Source organism: Drosophila serrata, unplaced genomic scaffold (genome assembly GCF_035046125.1).
Source record: "Drosophila serrata isolate PLE 108 unplaced genomic scaffold, ASM3504612v1 contig_23, whole genome shotgun sequence".
Taxonomy (NCBI): domain Eukaryota; kingdom Metazoa; phylum Arthropoda; class Insecta; order Diptera; family Drosophilidae; genus Drosophila; species Drosophila serrata.
Window position 1 is genome coordinate 811,170 of NW_028256921.1, and position 26,934 is coordinate 838,103.

Genomic DNA, 26,934 nt, shown 5'->3' on the forward strand with positions numbered 1-26,934 from the left:
TTTTTTTTTTGTAAAAATTTATTGGGGTTTAATCGTTAAAATTGTCAAAAATTAAAAAAATTATTTAATTTTTTCAAATTTTGAATTGAGTATGCAGATTTATTAAGTTAAAAAATCTAATATAGGAGCGGTTTCTGATTTAAAATTAATGTATTTCTGACGAAGCTATGCAATTTGTAAGATTTGATTTTTACCAAAAAATATCATAAGATTTTTAAGGGGTTGCATCATCATTGCTGAGGAAAATATAATTTTAATCAGTCATTTCCGACCCTACAAATCATATATATTCTTGATCAGCATTAACAGGCGAATCTTTCTAGTCATGTCGGGAGGAAAACTAAATTTTTGCAATTTTTTTTTAAATGTTAAAGGGTTACATCGTTAAAATTTAAAAAAATCCAGAATAATGTCAAATTTTTAAAATTTTAAATTGAGTATGCATATTAATTGCCCTTTCAAAAACAAACACAATACTGCTTTCCGAATTAAAATTAATGTGGTTTTGGCTGAGTTATGAGTATTTTAAGCTTTGATTTGGCGATACAAATTGTCGTATTAAATTATACATAAATATTGATTCAAAGAATATGCATATCTTAAGCTTAATGATGACATATTTCCAATTTAATCCTATAATTTAATTTCACATCCTGAAGATAGTTTTCCCTCTTGTTTTTTGACTTAAACCAAGGCTTCTTTGTCCTACTTTGTACTACTTATGTGACTCCTCAAATGATTCACTCCAAATGTCTGATTACAACTTTAATAATCTGTCAGGTTATAAAAACAAACAAAACTCTACATTTGGATTTCTTAAAACCCTTAAAAAACTGGCTAAACCCAGAACACTGCTTGATTTAATTACGATTTAATTTGGTGGTCCTGCCAGGTGTCCTTACTGGTTCTCCATCCAAAATTGGTCATCCGATTCGAGAGTGCTTCTTCCATGTTTATCCGCTCTCCGAATGCTGCCTACTTTCAGGCAAATCTTACCAGCAAGGAGCATATTTTTGGGGATATAATCCTAGATCAAGAAACAACGCCATCGTTTACATTTCCACCAAATGAATTTTTATTCGATCATATTTCAGTTTATTTTACATGCATTCCATAGACACACAAATCGTCTGTGCTCGCACATACACACATAGCGATGCTTTACACAAATTTAGTCCTCTTAATGCTTATTTAAATCTATATTTCTTCCTCTTTTTTTCGGAAATTATTTTATGCTCGTATGTGTATACCTTTTTTTGTCGCTCGACAATTTACAATTACAATGCTTGCAGTCATTAAAAAAAAAAAAAAAAAACAATACTTCGGAACAAGTTTCTCTATTTTTTCTGTTTTGTTTTGTTCTCCGCGTAGTTTATTTCGATACTTTAAGTATTTATTTATGTATATGTTTGTTATAAAAAAAAAGTATCATACATTTGACTTAATCCTACACATATCTGGCTTATAATACAATCGCTCCTTCTGCGTTCTAGTATTCATATATTATTTTATTTATAGTTTTAGTAAAATCGCTAGTTTTTCACTTAAATGGTAGCAAGAAAAAATTTTGTTTTTTTACGGTTAAAACAAAACGAATAAAATACAATTAACAATTACAACTAGTTCATGTGTGTGTTTTTTAATACATAAAAAAGCTTAACAACAAAGGGATTCGGATATGACCAAGTCACTGTTTCATTGTTTTTAATTATTTATTTACAAAATTCCCCCAAAATAAATATCGATTTTATGTGGCTGAGAAAAATAACAAAAATTAAGCTTTAAACAACACACTCCCCTTGAACAGTTAAGAAAATTGACTTTATTTGAACAAAAGTAACTACGATTGGAGTGTGCTTTTGAAAGAGTTTTTCCCCCCCTAACTTATTCTGTTTTCTGGTTCGACGAGGGCTTCCATGTGACTGATTTCCGTGCTCAAGATGATGATGGGGGTTCTGTGCGCGAGTCAAGTCGTTTGGAGCGCTCTCTCTTTAATCACTCTAATGATTTGAAAGAAAAATTGCAGCGTTGCACCATTATCATTACCATCAGGACATCGGTCGGTCTCTGTCATTTACTCCCTTTTACACCCACAAAAAAGCGTCGCTGCCCCTTAAATTCAATCAATCAAATGGATTTTCCCACGCCGTCGCTCATTGTCATTGTCATCTTTATTTTTTCACCGGCAGCTGTGACAATATTTACGCCATCGGAGTAACCACTTCAGGTTGCTCAGGATGATCCGGGGATGACTGGGAATGGAAAATGGGAATCAGGGACCCCCAAAAAATATATATATCTGTAAGCCCGAAAGTAACCACATTGCGGTGACCACGCTAATTGCAAACTGACGGATTTGAGAGGGGAAAACCCGAGACCGAGAGATGGAAAAAACTTTTCCACAGGTGCGACGTAGTAGAAGTGGTGTGTGTGTGTGGGGAGAGAGGGAAAGCTAATTTATCTAATTGAAAAAGATTTAGATAGCAGATGAACCAGAAAGATTGTGTACCCCGGTCCTTTCCTTAACCCATGAAAATAGGGTCGAAAAAAGCAGAACTCCTCTCGGACTTTTGAGTTTAATTTGAAATAAAACAAGGGTAGAAATATCCGTTTTCTAACTTGACAGTTTTTTGAAGAAATATAACTAATGAATTTATGTTTTTTATAAACAAAACCCCTGAAGCTCTCAAAATTTGTGTGATTATTACACATTATTATTAGAAAATTAGCTAAAAACAACCCCGACCATGAAATAACCGGAACTCCTCAATAGCCACATTTTTTTTGCCATTATTTAACCTTCTTATATACAAAAAAATTTCTTGAAAATTTCAAAAACATATTTTTTGACCACTGGCCTTAAATGGGTTAAATGAATGAGACCAGTTCCGCACCCAAAAAAAAATGGCTGAGCCTTTTGTTGTGAAGCAAAAATTAATTTCATAAACCCCAGTTGGTGTGAGGTGAAAACCCTCACTGACAACGCTTAAAAAACTATTTTCATGAAAATTGCTCGACTGGGCTGGGCAGCGGCTTTCGACCCGGAAAAACCACTTGGATCCTTGGACAAAAAATAGAGCTACCGAGCACGTGCCCGTGATGGATGGACTCCGGTGGCGACATCGTCGTGCAAATGGACCACGTTTGCAATGCATGTAAATGAACAGGTTCCTGTCCGAGCAAGGGCATTTTTTGGGTTGGAAAAGCGAAAGGGCGGTGGGGAGATGGGGCAGGGTGCGGCTGCTGCCGGCGATGGGATCCGATAACAATGTTCTGGGACATGTTGCTCATACGCCACGTTGTCAACGGTCTGCTTAGTGTCTGCCACTCCTCCGCATGTGTGTCCCCCGAATCCGAATCCGAATCCGCATCCGAAATGGGTCCTGCTTTCGCATTGTTTTCGAACAGAAATGCCATTGAATGTCCGGTGGCAACAACTGAAACAGCTCCTTGGTTCTTCCTTCCCTCGCTCCTTGGAACTCGGAACTCGGAACTCGGGATCTGGCTATTGCAAAAAGGCTGGCCGAGACCGAGACCAAGGCCAGCGGACCGACACATCTTCCATTTGTCTCGCTCAGTCACCTCCAGAGTCATGTATGGGAAGCTTCTCTCCAAGTATTTCTATTGCCCTTTTGCCTAACATTAAATAGAAGTAAAAATTCAATTTGTAGCTATGCTTGAGTGCCGGGTATCGAATTGTGGGGGTCTAAGCATCAACAAATCCGTGAAACTTATTGACATATCTTTAGAAAATTAACAATAATACATTGATCTTTCCAAATCAAATGACCTAATTACAATTTTTCATGTGTGATATGCAAAACAAAGCTAAATCATCATCCAATTCATTGGTAGATTTTAGAGTTTAACACTAATATCTCCACCCTATAGTTAATGTTTCATTATCCATTGTGAACACTATTTGCTAAACATTTAATTTATATTGTACGTAGCCTATGTGAATTTATGTTTCTAGCCGAGCTTTGTGTATGTTTCAAACTGTCTGATATTTAAAAAAATAACTTTTGAATCTCTTAATGTAACAGGGGGGTATGTAAATTAGCAGAAAAATAGGCATTGTACTTGGAAAACGCAGCAAAAATGTTACAACGAAAAATATCTAATATGTTTAAACAAATTTAAAAGAAAGTCACAAAAAAATTAACCAAAAAATGTGCTTAACAGCAGCTTGAAAATGCCGCTTCACACCTCACTTTAAGAGCAAAAGCAGAGTGCCAAATGAGTGCAGCAGAGTGAAAACAGGATGTGTGTGTGTGTGGGTGGCCAAAAGGGAGTAAAAAGGCTTGTCCTGCACAGTGTCCTTGTTGTGTCATCAGTGACGCTGCGGCTGCCGCTGCGGTTAATATGTCGCCCAATGTCCAGTTGCTGTAACACTTCCCCTTTCCGCTGATGTTGCTCAATTTGTTGCTGCTGTTGTTGCTGCTGTTGTTGCTGCTGTTGTTGCTGCTGTTGTTGCTGCTGCTGCTGCTCCTGTTGTTGCTGCTGCTGCTGCTACTAATGTTGTGCACATTAATGCCACTTTTGTTGCCGTTGTAGGTGCTATTGCTATTGCTCAAACAATTGCTGTTATACACTTTCATGTGACTCTTGTTGCCGCTGTTTTCGCTTAAATTCCTTGTGTTGCTGCTCCAAGTATTGGTGCTGTTGCAGCCTTGTTGCAAGTGATTACTGCTGCTGCTGCTGCTGCTCCGGCTGCTGCTGCTTACTGATGTCGTTCCTGATTGACGGGCAATCCTTAAATGTCAATGGGACGTCATGATAATCACATCTGGCGCCGAATTTCGTATGTCAATGAACACTTTGGACTCCTCGTTCTTTTGCTGCTGCTGCTTGTTATTGCCTCCCGGCAGGATCGTTGTCTGGCCAGGTCCTCCGACTCCCAGGCCATGTCCTTTCATGGCCGGCAATCGAGCAGCAATACTCGGAGGATGCGGATGGGCAGGATGAGCATGGTGCAGACGTTGCTGCTGCTGCTGCTGTTGCTGCTGTTGCTGCTGATGTTGCTGCTGTGCATGCTGCTGATGCTGGTGGTGGTGATGACAGATCTCCTGCGGCGGCTTGGCCGTTGGAGTCGCCAGCAATCCGCCATAGTGCGAACGGAGGCTATGTCGCTCCTCCAGCTCCATGGACTCCTGGCGCGGCAACTGCTGGTGATGTTGCTGCTGTTGCAAATGATGTGGCTGCTGTTGCTGTTGCTGCTGCTGCTGCTGCTGCTGCTGCATGCTGCGCCTTGTCAGCGTCCCAGCTGCTGACGGCGATCCCGATGGCTCATAGCCAAACGTGGAGAAGAATCGCGGCGGTGGCGGTGGCATCATCATGGCCCCGCCCCCTGAGCCACAGGAGGAGCTGGACTTTTGTCTCATTAGCGAGGCAACACCGCCTCCGGGAGCAGAGGACGAGGCCGTTGAAGTTACTCCCATACCAAAGCCAATATTAACAACCGGGCCCGTCGATGGTCCAATTCCAGGACTGTTGACAAACAGCGATTCCCTGAGGTGAGCATTGCATACGGTGTGAGATAAAGCAGGGGGAGGAAAAAAGAGAAGTGGAAAGGTTTTTAATATTTGTCAATTGCACACGAAAGGGCATTTCAGGTTGATTCATTCGCAGGAAGAAAGGATATGTGGGAAGGTTTACAGGGATGCTTGTGGGAGGAGAATTTTTCCACCTCGTACAAAGTATAATTCCCAAATGGTTAAGGCAATGCCCATGGTTTTCCATTGAATTTTACTTGAAAAGTCGTAAAGCTATACTTTTTTATATAGGATTTAGCATGAAAACAGTGGTATTTCTTTATAAATTACATTAAATCATAAATAATAGAGATCTGTGAGAGTTAATAAGGCATCAAATAAAATGCTTAATCACATTATCTAGTTAAAACCTCTTATAATCAGCTAAAGCATTTTCAGTTGTGACTCCCACTTGTAAGCATTAGGTACGCTCCCCCCTATTTTCCAGATTATGTTAATAAATTCCGCCTGCCCCTTCTTCCTGACTATAAATTAACCGGGACAAACCCCGGTCAATTCACTGTGACGGCGACTGTGACTCGTTCGCATGAATCATCTTTATGTGGGCACGTCGCCGGCATTGTGTGTCACTGCATTCCATGTCTGACTGCGTCTGTCTGGTTGTCATTCCGCCATACCAAAAACATCTCGCTAAAACCCACTATCCTGTCATGCCCATACCCAGCTTCGATACCAACTCGGTGGGACCTGTCGCTATATCCAATAAAGACGCATGCAAATACAAATATTTGCATCGATTTGTATTGTCGAAGCGACAGGCGTTGGCATCGGCATCGTCCCTGTAACTTCCTGGACGCCATTCTCCACACTGTCATTGTTTTTAGTGTTTGCCCGGCGTTGACTTTGCAATTTTCTGGCATCTATTTGACTGCACATACGGCATATGTGATTGTTCAGATGGGATGGGATGGGATTGGGGTATGGGAAATGGGAGTATAGGACTGTGGCATATTGTGTGTTTGAGGATAAATAAAGAAAATGGTACGCTTCTTTTTGTATTGTTTCTTTTTTTTTTTTGTTTTGATTTTAGCTACAGCCAACATGGTTTTATTTAGTTCAAAGGATAATAGGTAGTGTATGATGTATTGTGTTTTCGAGGGATTTAAGGACTCACCTCGTCTGACAGCCCATGTCGCAGGCATTAATTGGTGCCGCCGCCATGGTTGCCTTTGTCATCATCTCGTGGGTGGCTGTGGTTGTGGAACTGGATTCCCCATCATCACCGCCACCGCCCAGACTTGTCTGGGTCATGTCCGCATGGCGGCGCAGGATGCTGTGCTCCTTTTCCTTGAAGTCAGCCTTGCTTGATTGCGTTGACAAAGGCACAGCCTCGCGGTAGTATCTGTTGGAGACATCATCCAGGATTTGCAGCGAAGTCTGAGAGTGCTTTTGCCTAAGGTTAGGTATAAAATAAATATTAATTTGTATTAGAAAATGTATTTAGACATATTATAGTATGTCTATCTTGTGTTATCATTAATTTAAACAGTTGACAGATGTGTCAAGTGTCTGTATCAGCGACCACGTTGCGTATACGTAATGCGCTTAGTGATAATTTGTGTGCTTGCTCCTTGAACTCCTGGCTCTCGAACTAGGTTCGAAGTACACTTCCCTTGCGCACTCACCTGGAGATATTCTCCCGCGAACGACCTTTGGAGTTGCGACCCATCTCGTCCAGCTTGCTCTCCTTGGACTCCCGGATGTGTTCCTGCAAGGTGGGAGCCAAAGGATACAGTGAGATAGAGTGTGTGTGTGTATGGGGGGTGGGGGGTGGTGGTAAAACCCAATGTAATAAGCATAACAATAAATATTTTTAATTAATTTGGCAAAGGGGGGAGGAAGGCGGATGCGAAGTTAAGCCCGATTCTCGCATCTTGGTTATATCTGCAGGGCGCGTAATATAATAACCTTAAAGCCCACTGCACCGGCCTGCATATAGTAAGGATTATTTGAGAGGGTCCTGGAAAAGGTAGAGGGAAGAGGCGTGGCAGAGCAATTAAGCCAGCAGCCACCTGATGCCGCCACTTATACCCCTCACTCTCTCTCTCTCTCTGTCTGTCTGTCTCTCTGTCTCTCTCTCTCTCTTTGTGTTCTGCAGTCATTAATACGTCGATTGTGGGTGGGAAAGGGTTGGTACAGGAGGAGTGCAGGTCAGGGAGGTGCTTAAATCCTGCAGAGGGAAGCACTTGATAGCCGGTGCATAAAAGGAAGCGTTAATACGTAGATACGAAATAATGAAGAACGCGGGCCACCAGGAACAAAACGCTGATCCATGGCAACCCACAACCCCCATCCACATCCACTTGCAAAAATCACCTCGAATTGCATTCATAATGGTATATACAAGGCAAACATTTCGTGCACCTTTTTTTAAAACCCCATTCTTTTTTTTTTGCCAATTACTTCAGCAATGATTTTTATTGTAGGATATCTCACTGCTCACCCATTTATTCAGTCATTCCTTCAAGCACTCAGTGCACTATTTGACAAAGCCAAAAGGAAATATAATGGGAAAATGAGGGAAAATCTCAATGCAAATCGCTAAGGAAATGCAATCGCGTCGGCTTCCCCGCTCCTTCTGACCAGAACCGAAATGTAATTGGTTTCAAACTCCAGCAGGTCAAACGATTCCAAAGGTACACATTTCATTTCATTTCGTTTATATCTATATATATATATATTTATTTTCCTCTTTCTCTAGGTATATCGAATGTATATAGCTTTTGTGCGGTGTATTAGCTTTGGCAGCAATTCGTTTTTAACAAACAGTTAACTATTTTATATTTGAAGGATTCGACTTCGATTATGCGATTGTCCCATGGAAACTACTTAAGCTATGTGACTATCAAGCATTCTTCTATTATCTATTTTTTCGATAATATTGTTAACTATATATTTGACCCTTTGGTCTTAATGGGTATTCCTATCTAGTATCTAAGATACACTCTCCTTCCTGCTGGTCACAATTAGCAGCTTAACTTAATGAGGGGAAACTGTGTACTGGAACCAGGAAATGGTTTGCTTTTGTTCAGATTTTGGCTTTGCGGTGACCTCAGCACGAACAGGAGTCGGAGTTGGAGTAGGAATTGAACGAATCAAAGGGGAATGTGGTTCAATATCGAATTTTAAATTGTTCTCTCTTTGTTTTTTTTTTTTTTTTTGAATTTGTTCAGCCTGATTTTTAATGATGTCGATGCGGATGCAGCTGCTGCGGATTCAAAATGCAAATGTGCAAAATGGAAATGCGAATTCAGGTTGAAGCCACCGCAGAACGTGAGCGAATTCAATTTTTTTAGATGATTTTGTGAAGGAACTTGAGGGGATTAACGCTGGACTTGGGCTTGCCCAGAGCTGGTGGCGGTGGTGGTGTGAGTACAATGTCCAGTTCCATGGAGGTGGATGAGCTATGGGTTAGGGTTCCTTCACTAGCACCACTGCTGCACTGCATCGAACTGGAGCTGGAATTACTGGCTACACATTGTCCAGTGACCAGGACGAATTCATCATCGAGGCTATCGCTGTCGCAACTGAAACCGATGCCATCGTCGTATTCCTGATCCTCAGCTTGGAGTTCTTCCTCTGCATGATCCTCTTCTTCCTCTTCGTTCTCCTCATCATCTTGCTCCTCCTCTGCCTCCAGCTGCAATTGATCACTTTCGTTCAGATCCAATTCGAAATCACAGTCACAGGTTTGAAGTTGCTCCGATAGCTTCACAGCTTGAGCATCCAGTTGCGAATCAAAGTCTGAGTTCGAACTTCCCGCCTTATCCATTTGCACCATGTTGGGTGTCAAGCCATCCGAGGAATAGGAGAAATCACACATAAAGTCATTCTGTAATCCCACGAAAATTGCACTCTTGGGAGCTTCCAGTATAAAGGAATCAATGTGATAGATGCCACCATCACTCAATGCTGGCACTTCCTGTGGATGAGGCACAAACAGAAAGAGAAGACAGCCAGAAGAGAGAAAGAGAATGCGAGACATGTAGATAGAGAGAGAGAGAGAGGGAGAGAAAGAGATAGATAGATAGAGATAGAGAGAGAGAAAGAGGAAGATATATAGACAGAGAGAAAGAACGTGAGAGCGTGAGCATTTCACATTGCCGATTTAAATCAAGAGAAGAGTAAGTTGTGAGAGACAGCTCTAGAGCGAGACAACTCTACATATATATAGATATATATGTATATGCGTGTGTGTATGAGAGAGAGAGAGAGAGAGAGAAGGAGAGCACTATAAATAGAGGAGGGTGCATGGTATGCTACATGCATGATGATGGCAGCTCTGGCTACATAATAAACATAATATCACAATTAAAAACTAAAAAATAAAGCCAGTTGCAAGTTATCTCAACTGACATGCACATTGGATTTTCATTATATTTATATAAAACATACCCAATACCCATCGATAAGTCTTAAACTTTGTTCCTACAAAATCAGTCAACAAAATCTAACTAATTATCAACTCTCGAATATAAGATGTCTTGGTATCAATTTATGTAACAAACTAAAGTTAGAACAAAAAGCTAGTATGTAACTTTAATTGCTCATCTTTAAATTCAATTCAAAGCAGTATTTCTCCATCTCAAAAACAGATTTAATCTTTTGCAGGACAATTGTTGCATTTGTTGATGCGTTGTAACCATGTATCCCAATGGAAGGTGATGCAATGCATTGCTATTTTTGTAAGGAAATAAGAGATTTGTGGCCATGACAATCGCATCACTGGAATATGCATACAATCCCAGCAAGTCATCAGCAGATTTTTCCCAAGGGGGAGGAGAAGGAAAGCTGAGCTATTTCTGGTTCCCATACTTTTCCATTTGTCTTCGATTGGATTGCCAGCAACTGAAGTTGGAACTTTGGATGCAACAAAAGTCAACGATAATTTAATCATGTCTTTTGCTCTCTCTCTCTCTCTCACTCTCTCTCTCTCTCTCTCTCTCTCTCTCTTTGTCTACGGATATCACAGTGGATAACCAAGAACCAAGTGGACACAAAGCCCCAAGGCTAAGCCGCAGAGAGATTCACAAGTGGAGCGGTAGGATGAGCAGTAATAGATATGGCTAGAATGGGACCATGGCTTATTCCATTTGGATTGTATTGTCAACGATTTGCCACTTGCAGCTTGGCCAATTTGTTGCTTGCCACTGCTCACTTGGCGTATGAGTGATATGCAAATGAATATCCACTTCGATGGAAATAAAACTCAATTTGCGAGAGTTTGTCCCATAATTAATAGATATCATTGCTGCAGATTGCAGCTGCCAACTGTCGTCCTGTCATTAAACACACACAGAGAGAGACAGAGACCAGAGAGAGAGAGATAGACAGATAGAGAGAGAGAGAGAGAGAGAGAGAGAGAGAGAGAGTAGGCAGGGGGACAAAGACGTGACAATTCGGCCCTTCTGGGGCCTGCTGATGACGGCCATCAAGTGAGTTTGTCTGGCTCTGATTCGGCCTGCCTTTGGCCTTGTGATTTTCCCTATTCCACTTTCCACTTTCCTTTCTGTGGCTGCCCTTTTGTGGGGGCAATTTCCCAACCCCCCGCCACTTGAAAAGTTCTTAGCTAAGATGTAGTTTTATTAAACGACATACATATACACCAAATTTAATCCCAAGATTATTTCTCTTTAAGCTTTCATAAGCACTTAAAGGGTATCCAGAATTCCGCCCCCAAAAACCATTTCACAAGCCCCTTTAATTCAATTGTCTCATGTTTCTGAAGTATTTGATTAGTGGTTTTCGCCTCACACGAAACTGTGCCAGAAGTGATTTCGCAATAATAATGCAGGAAGTTTGTTGTTGTTGTTATTGTGGGTGGAGTTGGGCTTATGATATATAATCCAACCGCACAGGAAATTTCAACACTCTTCGCCCCACCGATATTGTGGCTAGCCCTGTTTATGATTTTCGGTCTCAGTTACTTTCTCCTACACAAAAGTTTTTGGTTTTTGTTTTTGTTTGCCGATTTTCGGTTTCAGTGGCCAAATGCCTTGTGCCAATAACCCCCCCCCCAAAAAAAAGGGGGGAAAATTAATTGAGTTTGATGCCCCCAAAAAGAAACCATTACGAATTCGAAATTTCCAATGCAATTGTAATGCCATTTTTCTCAATATTCTTCAATTCTCGGTTATTTAATACATTTTTACGGAAATATTTTTAGCACACACATACACACACAATTCAGGAAATTTTTGTTTGCCAACAAACATATACGCACTCGTGTGCGTAGAGCTACGATATATGTTTGTGAAAGTTTTTTGGCTTTGCGCTTGGTTGCCTTAACTGCCAGTGCCTTTTTGGCAGGTCCCAAAAATCTGATGTGGCCACCAAAACAGACAGATATCTACATATATACATATATATGTATATTTATATAGAGAGGGCTATAGGGAAAGTGAGGTTGAAAGTTTGGCATTTGTTTAATTGGAATTTTTGGGGCGGGATTTTGCGCCCGACTTGCCAACCAAGTGTTCACCTTTTGCAGCGCCCCAACCTCGAGGGCAATTTGCAAAATTAACTTCGAACAAGTTGCCTCTAATCAGAGTCAGGCACTTGCCCCCTCATCACTTATGTCCCAGTATCTATACTGATCCTTAGCCGGATCCGCCCGAAACCAACTTCCTGCCAATGGCATGGGCATCCTGTCCCATGTTCAGTCCTGTCCCTCATCTCAAAAACCGTCAACGCATCTGCATCTGATGCCTTGCCATTGTTTGATTGGCAACGATTTGTGAAATATTGTGCTCCATTCGATTGCTTTTAATGGCCAAATCATATTTTATGATTATTGACAATCGCTGGTAGTATGCAAATGTGCGTAGGAAATCGCAATTCAGAATCAGAATCAGAATCTGAATCTGAATCAAAATCGAAATAAATTTCACAGAAATTTGATTGCTCACCAATAAAGCGTGACGAACCATCTTCGTATTAAAATTCATTACAGGAATTGAAAATTCAAAGTCGGTTTGTTATATATGTACATGATTGCACCGGGTATTTTATAGTCTTGCCTTTATTTTTTTGGGGTTATTTTCGTGTATGTCCTTGCTGGGTAAAGTGGTTGCGGCTTAATTATAATTTTTCCAGTTTAATTGGAGTCCAGGCACAGCCGCATTAACCGCACAAAATTGGGGGAAAAATCAATCAAGAGTGGAAATTGGGGGAAAATCCATTGAGAAGAAGGGGAGAGGTGAAGAAGGCTTCAAGGTCCTGTTGTTGCGGTTTGCCGGCTGAGTGGATGCTGTGACTGATTGAATGCCTGATTGACTCACAGATCGATCGATTGACTGACTGCTCCTGAAACTGAGCGAGACTCTGAGCAGGATACTCAGCCAGAGACTGAGCCTGCCACTGAAATGGAGACGAAGACGGGCATAATTAAGTGGCCATGCGTTATTCCAAAACAAAAAGAAAAAAAGAAAAAGGAGTAAAGGAGTAAAGGAAAGGCATTTCATTTCGCATTAAGCCAACGCCTTTCACTTAGCCTCCGCACTCCGACTTGTCTTACGGATCCCGAGGGCATTATTTTATGGCAACGGCTGAGTGTTTCTTCAGCGAATTGCATTTCAGCTTGATTTATTTCATTTCATTTTCATTTCGCCGATGCAGCAAGTGTCCGGAAAAGCGGATGAAAAGCGATGAGGGGGCAGCTCTCAGGCAAGCAGCGCCTCTCAGCAAATTGATGGAGGGGTTGAAGGGGGCGAAAGAAATACGGTTAGCAACATAAGTTGGTTATTACTTGCAGCTTAAAGCCACTAACCCCTAAAGCTGCACTCGAAGAAAATAGGCGGCACCCTAACGAGGTAAAGCTTCTTCAGCCTCAAGCTAAGCACCCAATGAGTAGGGGATTTTGATGAGGCAGAGGCTCAGGCTTAGGGCTCTGGCTGCCATGGCAATTGCATTTGGAAGATGCCAAGGAACTATTACAAAACTATTCTTCAAGTGTATGGCAATCGTCACTCTGTCCGGGAATCTATCTAAAGGACTGTGAGTGTGTGTTCAGTTTCAAGTAAAATATTGCATTTCCCCAATGCATGACATGGCTTTGGTCCTGCTGTTTCCTGTTTCCACTTTTGCGCCACGGCCACGGCCTCGGACACGAGAACTCCGGACTCCGATTCTGATTCTGGCTTTGACTCTGGCTGTGCCGGTTCCCTGCTCTGAGACTTTCGCCACCACCAGATAAGCTTAGGATCCATGGAGGGGAGTCTAGGCTAACCCATCCCTTAACGCATGAGATGCCTGCGACTGCCGGAAATGGCAGTTTTTCCATTACAACTGCCAGGCCACAGTCCTTGGGGGAGGGTAGAGGAAGTGAGAGTCCGACACTTGACGGTGTCCTTCTTCAGCTCACTTCCTGCTCTGCCACGTATCCTGCTCGCGGATTACTTAATTTTTATGAAATATGAGAAGCACAGCGACAGTTGCACTTGGAAACAATGAGAAGTGCCATCAAATTAAGCTAAAATGCATTCTTAACAGAGCTTGAAATGAAATAACAAAGAGTATAGTTAAGTCAGGCGACTGACTGACTGATACCCTGTAGGTAAGACATTCTTTGGAATAAATATTAGACAAGCTAAGTTATATCTCCTTCTGTGAATGCAGAAAATACCCCCAAAAACCCTGAAAGGTTTCCGGTTCTTGTGGAAATGCCTTGCGGTCGGATGCTCTTGCAATTGCCGTAAAAACTATGGATATGCATGTGCCGGCGGCTGTCATTGCAAAGCAGTTTATCTTGAGGTGGAAGCGCTCGAGAGGAAGGATATCAGGGATATCACTACAATGATTCGCTTCGTTTGCCTTTCGCCATGCAATCGCTGGCCCGGCATCAGCGAAATGCGAACTGCGAACTGCAAAACTGCGAACTACAAACTCCCAATGCCAAGAGCACGACGGCAAGCCAGCATCACTTGCACTCCAAGCACTGTGAGGAAATTCTATGGAAAAACTGCAGAAAGATGCTTTACAGCTTGGAGAATTTTCCAAGAAACTTAAAGGTGTATGTTTAGGTAGTAGAAAACCTTAAAAACATGATCAAATTCCAAGTATTATGGAAGTTAAAGACAGTTCAGGACATTTAAAATATTAGAAATGCATTTGTACATTTTTTTAAGATATTGTTATATACATATATCGTTTTCTGGAAAGCCAGAACTGCAGAAGAATCTGCTAAATGGGTGTTTTTCAACTTTGAGAGCGTTTCATTTGCTGAATTATATTTTTATTTATTAAAGTAGAGGTTTAGGAAACAGTTACAGCCTTTCTTTATACCATAAAAATTTGTTTTATAATTTTCGGATATATATTCCTAGAGCTGGAGGAAAACCGTTTGAGAGATCTTACCTCAAAGTGTCCCAAAAACTAAAGTCTATGCCTGCCTTATGGAAGATTCTTATAAATAAAACAAATTGTTTATTAATTTTTAAAAACTTTGTAAACCATTAGCCAAGATTCATAAAACTAGCACACTGACTTCTATTACAAAAGAAATATTTAAATATTTCCTCTTAAAAAAATACAACAAAAATGTACAAACATACTTTTAGAGTTAAAAAAAAAAGCCAAAACTATATAATTTTTAATTTATATAATATTTAATATATATATTTAAGAAACCCCTATTGTAGAGCATCAAAAGCAACCCAAATTAAGAAAGATAGTTTTCTTCAAGTGTGGAAGCACCCAAGTCGCTGCCATTGCTTAAATGGCAACACTAAAATGCCACTCAGGGCAATGTTCTGTATGTGTGTGTGTGTGACAGGGTGGGTGTGGGGTGTGCCAGTGTGTGTGTGTGTGAGTGTGCTGGGCAAATATGCATTGCGGTTGTTACCAAATTGCATGCAGTTATGGCAAGCGCCTTGCCAAGGATGCGGCCAGAACGCAGACTTGGCCAAATGGAAGATGAGGTGACAGGATACGAATGCAACTCCCTTCCCCATTTTGGTGCGAGGTGCGCTTGAGGATGAATTGCCATGATGAGATTTTTAGCGAGTTTTCACTGAAAATCCCATCGGGGGAATCCCTGGCAAATTGCAACTGGCACATTTATCACGACAAAAAAAAAAAAAAAAAAAAAAACTGAGGAGAAAATAACACCTCCCAAGTTGGTATAAAATAAAAGCGTACTTAAAGCCATAACTAGAAGTATAAATTGTAATCAGGTAATCAGGGTAATCAAGAGTTTGTTATTTTTGAACTTTATGCTATGTAAAAATGTTGAATTTCTTGTTACTTGTTAACCTGAGTTATCTAAAGCTGGAAAGTTGTTTATAAACATTATAAACATCTGCTTAAAAAGGTTCTTGCATTTGTTAAATAATCTGTAAAGGGGAATGGTTTACGGCAAACAGCAAACCTCTTGACTGACTTTAGTTTTATAGGTCTGCATAAGAAAACTTATTAAAATATAACTTAATTAACTTTATAAATATATTGATTAGATCTTAGGTTGGTCCTTAGTTTTATCAATAAGTTTTTTAGCTAGCTTCTTGTTCCTTTTTAATTAATTTGTGGAAATTTGTTATGCTATTATAAGTATCAATTCAATTTATTTAATTCTTCTTTACAATACATTTCATTTTGTTTCATATTTCATAAAGTACACCTATTAAAAATCATTAAATTTTATGATTAGCTTAGAAATCTTAGACTTTAGCAATAATTTTCTAAAATTACACCAATTTCAGTAATTTAAATTTAAATATAATCTGTAATTTTCACATTTCCACTCTGATTTCCCAAATTGTACAAGATAGGAGAAAACCTCAGCACCTTTATCTTCTGAAAGTGGGACATCTATTATAATGAATTATGGGCCTCATCACCTTGTCTTCCCTCTTCTATTTCAATTTTTTATTCATTTTGTAGCGACCCTCGTCTCTGTTTGGGAATCCCCTATACTCCCCCCCCCCAAAAAAAAAGGAAGAAAAAGAAAGAAAAGGTTACGTTGTGGAGGAGGGTTAAAAAAGAAATTGCATCCTTTTCGCTGATTTCGAGTGTGCACGAGTGAGCGGAAATACTTTTTCTGCTTATCTACATGCTAAAATCTAAGTGGCAACAGAAAATTTTTGGCGAACAAGAAATTGCCAGAGTCTGGGGCCAAGAAAGAATAGACCAGAGAGGCCTTGAAGAAACTGAAGATGGAGTTTGGAGATGGAAGCGATGGCGAATGGAAGCCATTGCCAAAAGCCAAAGACTGGTAAAGGGGAAAAGGATTCGGCTGGGAATATGGAAATAAGTTTTATTATATGTGCAAATGCTTATGGTCGTTTTCGTTTTCGTTCTCCTTTGCGGATTTTCCCCATACAGAATACAAACATACAAATATATATATTTATTCGGACGCTATTTGGTGGCCAAAAAAAAAAAAATAAATAAAATGGTATATATTAAAGTGCCCGGCATGGCCATCATCATCTTTTGCGATCTAAAAATGATTTTATCAAAATCTGCTGACGCTGAATTGATTTGCTTCGATTCAATTCGATTTGATGTTCGCTTTGTGCAAATTTATGTGATGTGGCTGCAGTTTTCATAAATGTGGTAAAGCTTGATTCCGGCAATAAATGAAGAATGTTCCCAACCTTTTTTTTTGGCTCCCCCTCTATCTTTCTTCTCCTTACTGCTGTGCGTTTTATTGATGGCATAATTTCCAAACACCCCTGAAAATCGTTTTGGAAATCACAGATAGACAGGTGAAAATCTAGAATCCACACTCACACACACAGCTTCCCATCAACCGTCATCTATCGCACTCGAGGCGATAATCAGATTGAGGCTTTGACATCTGCTGTTGCTGCTCAGGTGTGACAGACGACAGTGGGACAAACCAGGTATTTCAAGCTTAATTGAAACCCAAGTTGAACGAGTTAATACACTACACTTTAGAGTACTTTATGCAAAAGTTCAAAGTCAATTTTCAGCGTGTTTTTTTGTTTATGCATTCCCCTCGTGGTGGTCATGGCCGCAAGTATGCCTTTCAAAATTGAGTGCACGCCATGAGGGGGGGCAACACCACCACTGGCCCCATTGTTTCATTTGCTGCGGCATTTTATGCGTTGCAGGATGCAGGATGCAGGATGGCTTTGTGGATAGTCAGTGAACGCGTTGATTTTCTACAATTTGGCTGGAACATGCTTTGACGGCTTTGTCTACCACGGATCCTTTCAAACCTTACCAACCAACCCCTTAAATCAACAACTAATAGGCGAAACGGCTTAAAGGGGCCCAAAACTGCATTATTTGCAGTTTAAGCGATTGGTTCTACCAATATAACAAAAAAAACCCATACACACATTAAATAATGAAACAATTTGCTGGTGTTTTTTGCACTTATTAAATATCATAAATCATAGCATGGCTGATAATTGAATTTATTGCATAATCCTCACCTACTGCATTTCAATTAAATCTAGTTTTTTTTTGGGCGATAATTATAAGTTCACTGAAGCGGTTACGTTTAAATTTAACTTTCTGACTTCCCCTGGCTGAGCTTAATAATTAAATTATCCAAGAAGAGGCTATGTTTTTTTTCTACTCTCGTTTAACTAATTAAATTATTCATTTGCGTTTGGGTATTATTCCCACATAAAGTTACGCTGGCTGTCTATATCAATATAAGGAAAACAGCAGACATCATCGGTTGTCAAGGGTCCTTCTGGTTGATGTTGTTGTTGTTATCGTGGCAAAAGTCATTTCATCTCAGTTCACTTCATTTCTCATGGTATTTTCTATCTCCCCCGGGGGTCATACTCGGCATTGGAAGCTTCAATTTGACATTGACTTCGGTTTTTCTTTTTTTATTTTTTTGTGGGGCATGTGGCCGAAATTGAATATTGCTGGGCCAGGACGCTGGAGCAGAGCCAGGACGCAGGAGCAGGAGCAGGGCCCAGGATGGGTGTCCTCCAAAAAGAAATGTTTGCCAGCGAGTTAATTAAGTGTGTTTTTGTGTGTGTGCGAGTTGGTTGGCCATATATTTATAGACGGGAGTCTCTCTACAGCTTCTGCTGCTTGATTAAACCAACTCGAGCGACTCTCTTGAATTCCAGTTTTGTGTACTTACTTTATTGGTGGTTTTCCGGGGGAAACCCCAGATATGACACCGTGACACGGAAAAGTCAATTAAAAGCGGAACCATATACATATATGTGCAGAAGTTGTTGAGGAAGTCCTGAATTGCATTCATATTCTACTTAAAATATTGTTTTGTAACAAAGAAAGGTTGGAGAGCAATCTTATATACATGTATACAAAATATATTTACTTTCTGATATGGTTTTATTTATATATTTTAATAAACAGTCAACCTTTATCTTTTCTAAACAAAAAACTCGTTAATAAAGTCTAGTGGAGTTGGATTACATTTCCCCACCGCTGGCACATTTTGCCCATTCAACTGACAAATTTCATTTGTATTGATTAGTCAAAGTTGAGGGTAGGGAACCCACTCACTCCGCAATTTCCACTGACAGGCTCTTCAGAGTGAGTTGGATTAGGAATGGAGTGGAGTGGAGTTTGGGGTCTGCGGCTAAGGTCTAACCACCTCGGGCTCAGAGTCAACGTCTATTTGTACGTTTCAAAGTGTCAGACGGCATTAGAATTGCCTGGCTTTCCTTCTGGGAGTAAGGGTAGGATACTAGCTATATTCGCGGCTAAGGACATTCTGCATGTCCTATGAAAATTCTTGGCAGGCAGATAAAAAACACTCTCAGAGTGCGTGGCCAGCAGAGCGCGTATTTCTATGGATTTCTTCTCAGACAAGGCGACAGGATTCCTAACCATGCTGTGTGTCTATTATTGTTTTAGTAATGTCGGTCTTTTAGGTCCTTCAACTTGAAACCGCCATCGATTAAAGATCCAGTGTAAGGCCCAACCGCTAATTGAAATTGAATCGTTCGAGTTGCCCCGGTTAGTTAAGTATTTGATGACTTGTGATTGGTGGTGTGCAGATGTCTGGTAACAATTACCATTAATAATTAATTGCAATCATGAGCCGAGTGACATGCGTCACTCCATTGGTTGTTATGCGGTGCCTGTGTAGATGAACTTCGAGTTTGCTTCATTTGATTTCGATCTTTGGGGTCATGCATTTAATTATGAGAACATCACTTTGAACTCCATAAGCATATGTGTGTGTTTAAATAATATATATCCAAATATTTGCACTGTAAATTGTGTTTAATGATTGATTTTATGCCAATTATTTTCAAGTTTACACAGTTGCTTGCTAATGTTTGATTTTCTGCTCATATTTTTTTAGCCAATTTTCATCAGGGATCAATGCTATAATTAAAGCCAGCCGATTTAATTAGGCATTATAATGATATGCCCGTCTGTTTTCAGATCACCGATGCTGCTGGCTACTAATTGTCAGTTTTGTGTTCTGATTGTCAGTGGCGGGAAATCCCCCCAAAAAAACCCATTCCATATCGGGGATTCAGCTGTCAAGCAGTCAGCGTAGTTAATGCTAATTATGTTTACATATGCAAAACGAATTGGCGATATAAGTAGGCACTGATCATATATAATTACACGCATGTTTAGTCGGAATTTACACGGTTTCACTAAATTATTATTGCCAACGATGTAGCATTGTTTTTTTTCTTTTTTTTTTTTGTATGAGTTTTGTTAAGTTAGTGTTGGTATTTCAATTAATTATGTTTTTCATGTAACAGCGGTGGTTTTTGTAAACTAAATATATTTTAAATTATGCGATATATGAAGGAGCTGAAGTGGTGGAGGTTGCACTTGACTTTTTAATGAAAATTTTAGTCGTTTTAAAAAAGAAGTTTAACATGTATCTATTTATTTAAAATTTTGAGGATACATTTAAGTTGCAGCTTAATTAAAATGCCTAATGCTTACTTAATTACTGATTTTCAAGATTAAAACCAAACTCTTATATAATTATTTTTATATATCATTACTTCCTCCAATGCCTGAATTTTCTTGTAATTTTCCGGTGTATATTTGTTTTTGGTGACGTGCATTTCAAATGCATATATTTATTATTTAATTTATATATTTTATGTTATATCATTTGCAAAATATCTAATACTGAGCCAAACAAAAAATTGAAACGTTTACAGTTTGTGTGAAAATTAAATTGTTGCTTTTCTGCGGTGGCCACATTTAAGAGACTAATATTTTGGTGGGTTGCTGGGTGTTTTGTTTAAATTTTTTGTTTTCTGGGTGGTTCAAGCACACAACGAGCGACAGAGAGAGAGAGGGAGAGAGGGGGGTGTGGAGAGAGAGAGAGAGAGCGGCAGGCGGGTGGCAGGTGGCAAGTGGTTTTTTTTTTGGTTAGCTTTTGGGTGGATTTCTTTGGGGGGGGTGGTGGGTGGCAGGGACACGCGCGAGGAGAGACTAGAAGAGTTTTCACACATGGCATAAAGTTTATTTTTTCTCAATACTCACGCGTATTATCTTCTGATCACGTATTATCTTCCGAATGCAGTTGACAATAAAGGTAATGACCATTCCGCCGAGAATCAGTCCAAAGACAATCACAATGATGACCACATGCTCCGATTGGCCAGTTGTTTCGCTCTGTAAAATGTATATAGGACATTAATTGCTTTGATTTTAATGAATTGAAGTATATTTTTATAAAATTAAACAAAGAGTTATAAAGGAAATGTATGAATAAATGATATAGTGTTGAAATTTTAATCAAATGTTAAGGGTTTCAGTGTCAAAAAGTATTTTGTTGTGTAGAAAAAGCCTATGATAATGCTTGAACTACATTAAATACCTACTAAATATATTTATTTGTTACATATTCTAACTAAAATAATTTGTTTGAATTTTTTGTTCTATAAAATAAAACTTTTTTGGACATATTTCAAGTTGTTACAACTTACAAATGTACTTGTATCATTATATAATTTCTCTAACAAAGGTATTTAATAATATTTATTGATAATTTTCATATTTTTTCTTAGAAAATAAGAACAAAAGACAGCTTACAAATAAGCTTTATCATTATATAATTTATGAAATAACATAAACTTCATAATTTTTGCTTAAAAAAATAAAAAACAAGAGAAATATATGCCATAAATTAAACAGTCTTTTCTCAATGACGATACTAAAATATCATTTTTTTTATTGGCCACATTTGATGACCCATTGTGTCTACCAAAAATTTTCCCTATATATACTCGTTTATTCCCATATACTTTATGACAAAATTCAGGGACCATTAGGAGGAGCTGCCAATGGAAGGCCCAGGCTGTCATCATAAATTATATTATTATATATGCCAGGAGGAGGCTATAGCAGGAGGAGCTACACCAACAGCGTGTATTTTGAACCAATTTTAATGTCGGCCAATTAAATAAACATAACTTGTGCATGCGCTCGATTGAACATTTGATTGAAGCCCGCTTCCTCACGCATGTACATAACATAACATACACGCTGCAAACGCATTCATTTAATATCGTTTGAGCAAATTAGAGACCATAAACCGAAACCAGCCAATGGCATACCGATGAGAAAAAATGTATAATATATATATACATATGTGCCAGGAGGAAAAATAAACCTTAAAATTCGATCTGCAAATGCAAATGACCACCAATTACACCTAATATGACCAATAATTATGAAAGCATTTTCATTTTCATTTGTCCCAAAACGAAACTGTTTTGCTGTGAATGAGAAATATCAACAATTCCGGCTTTAATTGGGCAAGATGTTTAAAAATTCCAACAGAAATTTGGCATAAAAAACCCTATTTAAGTTTTTGTTATAATTAAATAATTTATTTACCTCAAATATTCTGTTTCATGGCAGAGTTTTATTTGTGACTATTGTAAAAATATCAGTAACTCTATTAATGGGTTTATTTCTTTAGAAAATTAAGCAGGTTTATATAATAAATAATAATGGAAGAGGGAATAATCAAATTTTGTTCATGGAGTCTAGTAGAATAGTATTTGTTTATACTTTTTATGAAAATAGCAATGCTTTTGTTATTTCTCTGATAAAGGGGATTTTTCTGTTTATTATTGAACTTTAATATAAAATAAATAAAAACATGAAGCAATGATCTAGTTTTGCTACAGAATCTGCTGAATTCATTTATATTTAATATAAAGATATGAATAAATCAGTTATTTTTCGGATAAAAAGATGTATTCCTTATACAATTAAAGTATAATATAGTTTAAATAATAATAAAAGAAGAGAAACCATAGGTTTTCTTCAGTCTACAAATTTGTTTAAAAATCTTTTTAATGAAAATATCAAGAAGTCTTTTATGGTTAAGGGGTTTTTCTTGTATAATTGAACTTTTATAAAATAAACACTAATTAAAGAAGGCAAATTAAAGTTTTTCTATAGAATCTTATCAAAAACTAAGGTTTCAGTACCAATAATAATATTTTGAAGCTAAAATATACCACAAAACAGATTGAGGACAAGCAGAAATAATATATTTTAGAACTAAACGAGGCCCCTTAATACCCCATACCAATCTTCTAAGCCTCAAGTATTTATCTAAGCCTTTAAATAAGAGTGTTAAACCCTGTATAATTCCTCAAGATTTGTAGTATATTTCGCTTTCTGTCTTACTTAACTAATGCTATACACTATGCTTGAATAATTTTATCTGGGATTTACTGCCACAATTCGTTGGAGAAAGTGGCACTGCATGAATCATTCCCTCCCCTTTTCTCTCTCTCTCTCTCTGATGCTGACTTTATCAACTTGACTGATCTCTGGCGGGGAGTTCCCCACCCCGCAAATAACTGTTATTTACGGCAACAACAAACCAAGTTGAAAGATGCTGTGGCAGAAACACCAAAAAAGCAAAAACATCATAGCTTGCCCTCCTGCTCCCTGAAATACAAACCTCAAACTTTGCCAAACAAAACTTATTTGACCAACTTTTTTGTTTGTTGTGCATGCTGCAAGTGTGTGCGTTACGTGTGTGTACGTGAGTGTTTTTGGATGTTGCCATCATCGGCGTGTTGAGCATATTTATAATGAGCACGGGCATTGGGTTTTATTTTTGGGTTGGAAAAGGGGGTTTCCTGATGGGGCTCGTACGAGGCGAGGGGGATACATGGGTGTGGACCCAAAACTCGGTTTGCCTACAATTAGATGCACGTACGAATGGTCGAATTTTATGGTGCCAGTGCACTGTGAATAAATATTAAAGACTCTACCAGAAATAACAATTTTAAAGGTTTTAATATTTTAAATAATTAAAAATAGTGAGAAGAAAGTCTTTTTCGTACAAGTTTTCCTGTTGAAACGAGTCGAATTTTGTTTTAATTTCTGTCTAAAACTTATATTTAACATGAAGGAATGTTGCTGGATGGAAATATGTTGAGCAACATTTAATTGTGCTGTTAACGACCCTAAGAATATGGTAAAATGAACTTATTACATAAATTTACTTATCGGCAAAAAATAAAGGAACTACCAAAAGTAATGATTTACAAAGTTAACTTGTTAATTATGCTTTAATCTATGGGTAAAACTTAAATTTAACAAGGCGTAATGTTGCTAGGCAGAAATATAATGATCTTAACTGCCTTGGAAATATGGTAAAAAGTATTCAAATACACAATTTTACTAATCAGATAATTAAAGGAAATACCAGCTATACAGATTATTGATTTTTACTTTTTTAAATTAATCTTAATATACTTTAATTTATGTAAAACTGAAATTTAACATGGCGGAAGTTGCTAAACAGAAACAAGCTTAGAATATTGAAAAGTATACTGAGTAAATAATCAAACTAATTAAATACCAAATGTAAAGATTATTGCCCAGTGTAATTGACTTTTTAATTGAATATATTAAGTTGATCCCAGGTAATTTCAAAATGTATACAGGAATTACAGAACTAAGAGTCAACAAAGTTTACTAACTAACCAAAGATAGATATTCCCCTCGTATATATATTTATATAGAAAATTACATTAGCAATCAAATAATAATAATAATAACAATTTGTTCTCTCCGTGTAGGCGTGTCACTTACCGTGCATCCCTCCTCGTCCCAACGAAATTTACAATTGTCTAGGTTATTACATTTCAAATCCTTTGATATGCAGGTCGCGTCCTCGCAATCGTACTCGTCCTCGGTGCAGGCTGCCAAATGCGAAAAATAGAGTTTAAGAGTTTGAGTTGAAGTTTGAGAAAGTTGTAAAAAAAGCGAAGAATCTAAAACGGCAATCAAAGCGCAAAATGCACAGTGGAATGGACAATTGAGTTCTATTGAAATCGCTTCACATAAAATTGATGGTGTCATTCCATCGCCCTTTTTTCCGACGGACAATTCAATGGGTCCTTCATTGAGGTCTAAAAACGATTGAGTGTCGTTTGTCGGCGAAAAGAACTATAAATTTTCAAATGAGTTCTCAAGGATATAATCGAAAGTTTTGTAAAAGGATTCAGTGCGATTAGATGCAAATTTCTTTTTTGGGGTGGAAAACAATTGATCAAGGGCCTGGCTTTTATCCTTCCATTAACTCTCTGACGAGTCTGGCAATTAAATTGAGCTGCAAGCAGGGATAACAACTTAAAGTCTACATCAATAGAGGAACTTAAATCGATAGACTCTCTCCACCGTGCGCCAATTGAAAGGCGACGATGGGCGAGAAGCCACAAAGCAAATGCACGTAATCTCCGGCATAAATCGCTCAAGCAACAACAATAATTGCCGATGCTGGCAGCGGATGAAGGAGCCTAGGGAGTGGGGTGTGCTCCTAGAGAATCTCGAGGACCTGCAGGAGGCTCGACGATTTCCTAAGGTCCTGAAGAGTAGAGTGTAAGCAGCAGCACCAGCAGAAGCAGGAGCAGGAGCAGGAGCTGGTCCAAAAGTAAACAATGCTGGCCCGGGGACAAAGGACAATCGTTGAATGACAAAAGAGTGCTTAGCCTTTTGCCTCTGGCAACTGGCGGCAATCACGCAGGACCCCCGTTCCTCCTCACCCCTGCTCATTTCTCAGAATCAGAGAGACAGACATTCAGACAGATATAGGATTCGGTGGCTGACTGGAGATAGTCGGAGTTGAACTGGCAACTTGCCCCACACTAGGGCAAGGGCACATTCGCATCCTTCGCCGGAATCTCCAGCTGTCAAATGGGCAACCGAAAAAGGAGAGATTTGGGGCCAGCTTAGCACCGGATTGCCCCCAGGATTTTTGGGCATGCCTTTGTAGTTTTCCACCCCCGTCCAGGCCATTTGTTGCCAATTCCGAGGGCTTTGCCGCCGAATCGAACTCCAAAAACTCAGACTTACCAGCTCCTCGGTCCCGGAACGCCGTGTACAGAATGCCGAATGTCGAGTTAATCGCAATTTGATCTGCGTAGAAGCGCAAATGTAGGATATTTGACTCTGCCGCGATACTCTCACCCGCCGAACCGCAAAAGTTCTTCACCCTGCAATGTAAAACAGAAATGGCATTGTTAAATAATAACACAAATAATTTGATTCAATTTTAAGAAATAACCAACAAGTGAAGAATTCCACGTAATAGTGATGTGCCTTTCCTTGAAATAAGCTTAACTGCCTATCGATAGTTTTGCTTTCTAGCAAGTTCACACTTGTTCATGGATGTTAAGGCAATTATATTGGGTTAAACAATAAATTAATTAGCCAAAAGTCAAATGACCATTTTTAGTTAAAATTTCATTTTGTTAACTAGAAATTGAAAAGTCAGAAGTGCAGAATGCATAAAGCATTTTTCATTATTTTGTAAAGTTATAAATGGTATTTAATTTTGGCTATTTTAACCCATTTATAAAAACTTAAACAAGAAAGAAAACTAACTTCTGGTAGCAATTGAATTGCTGGATTGTTAATTTTAACTAAGCTTTAAATATTTATTGTTAATTTCATATCACAATTTTTCTACAAATTACAGTTTTAAAAACTCATAACTCAGCCAAAAAAGCACTAATTTTAATTCGGAAAGCCGTTCTGAGTTAGTTTTAAGATAGTTAATAAATCTGCTTACTAAGTTTCAAACTTAAAATTTTTTTAATTTTTATCAATTTTTTTTTCAACAATTTTAGCGATCTAACCGCTTAAAAAAATGTTGAAAAAATTTCAAAAATTTGTTTTGTTCCGACATGGCTAGAAAAATTCGCCTGTTAATGCTGATCAAGAATATATATGATTTGTAGGGTCGGAAATGACTCCTTCACTGAATTAAAATATATTTTTTTCAGCAAGATTCTCGAAATCGACACTTTTATTTCATACATTTTGAAATATTTTTTTGGGACAATCAAAGTTTGCAAATTGCATAACTAAGTGAAAAATTCATTAATTTCAATTTGGAAAGTGGGCCTGCATTAGGTTTTTCAAGCTTAATAAATCTGCATACCGCAAAGATAATATT

General features: G+C 38.6%; 1 protein-coding gene across 1 annotated transcript in view; it reads right to left on the bottom strand.

The window, feature by feature from the left end:
- Positions 1–1,051: 1,051 nt before the first annotated feature.
- Positions 1,052–26,934, bottom strand: part of Neto (Neuropilin and tolloid-like) — a 33,542-nt gene continuing 7,659 nt past the window's right edge. The window contains exons 6-11 of the mRNA XM_086829206.1: positions 25,830–25,969; positions 24,567–24,676; positions 20,982–21,113; positions 7,181–7,263; positions 6,670–6,948; positions 1,052–5,511 (exon numbers count right to left, since the gene is read on the bottom strand). Coding sequence (XP_086685332.1) covers positions 4,764–5,511; positions 6,670–6,948; positions 7,181–7,263; positions 20,982–21,113; positions 24,567–24,676; positions 25,830–25,969 — 1,492 coding nt within the window. The 3' untranslated portion in view covers positions 1,052–4,763. The remainder of the gene's footprint in view (positions 5,512–6,669; positions 6,949–7,180; positions 7,264–20,981; positions 21,114–24,566; positions 24,677–25,829; positions 25,970–26,934) is intronic.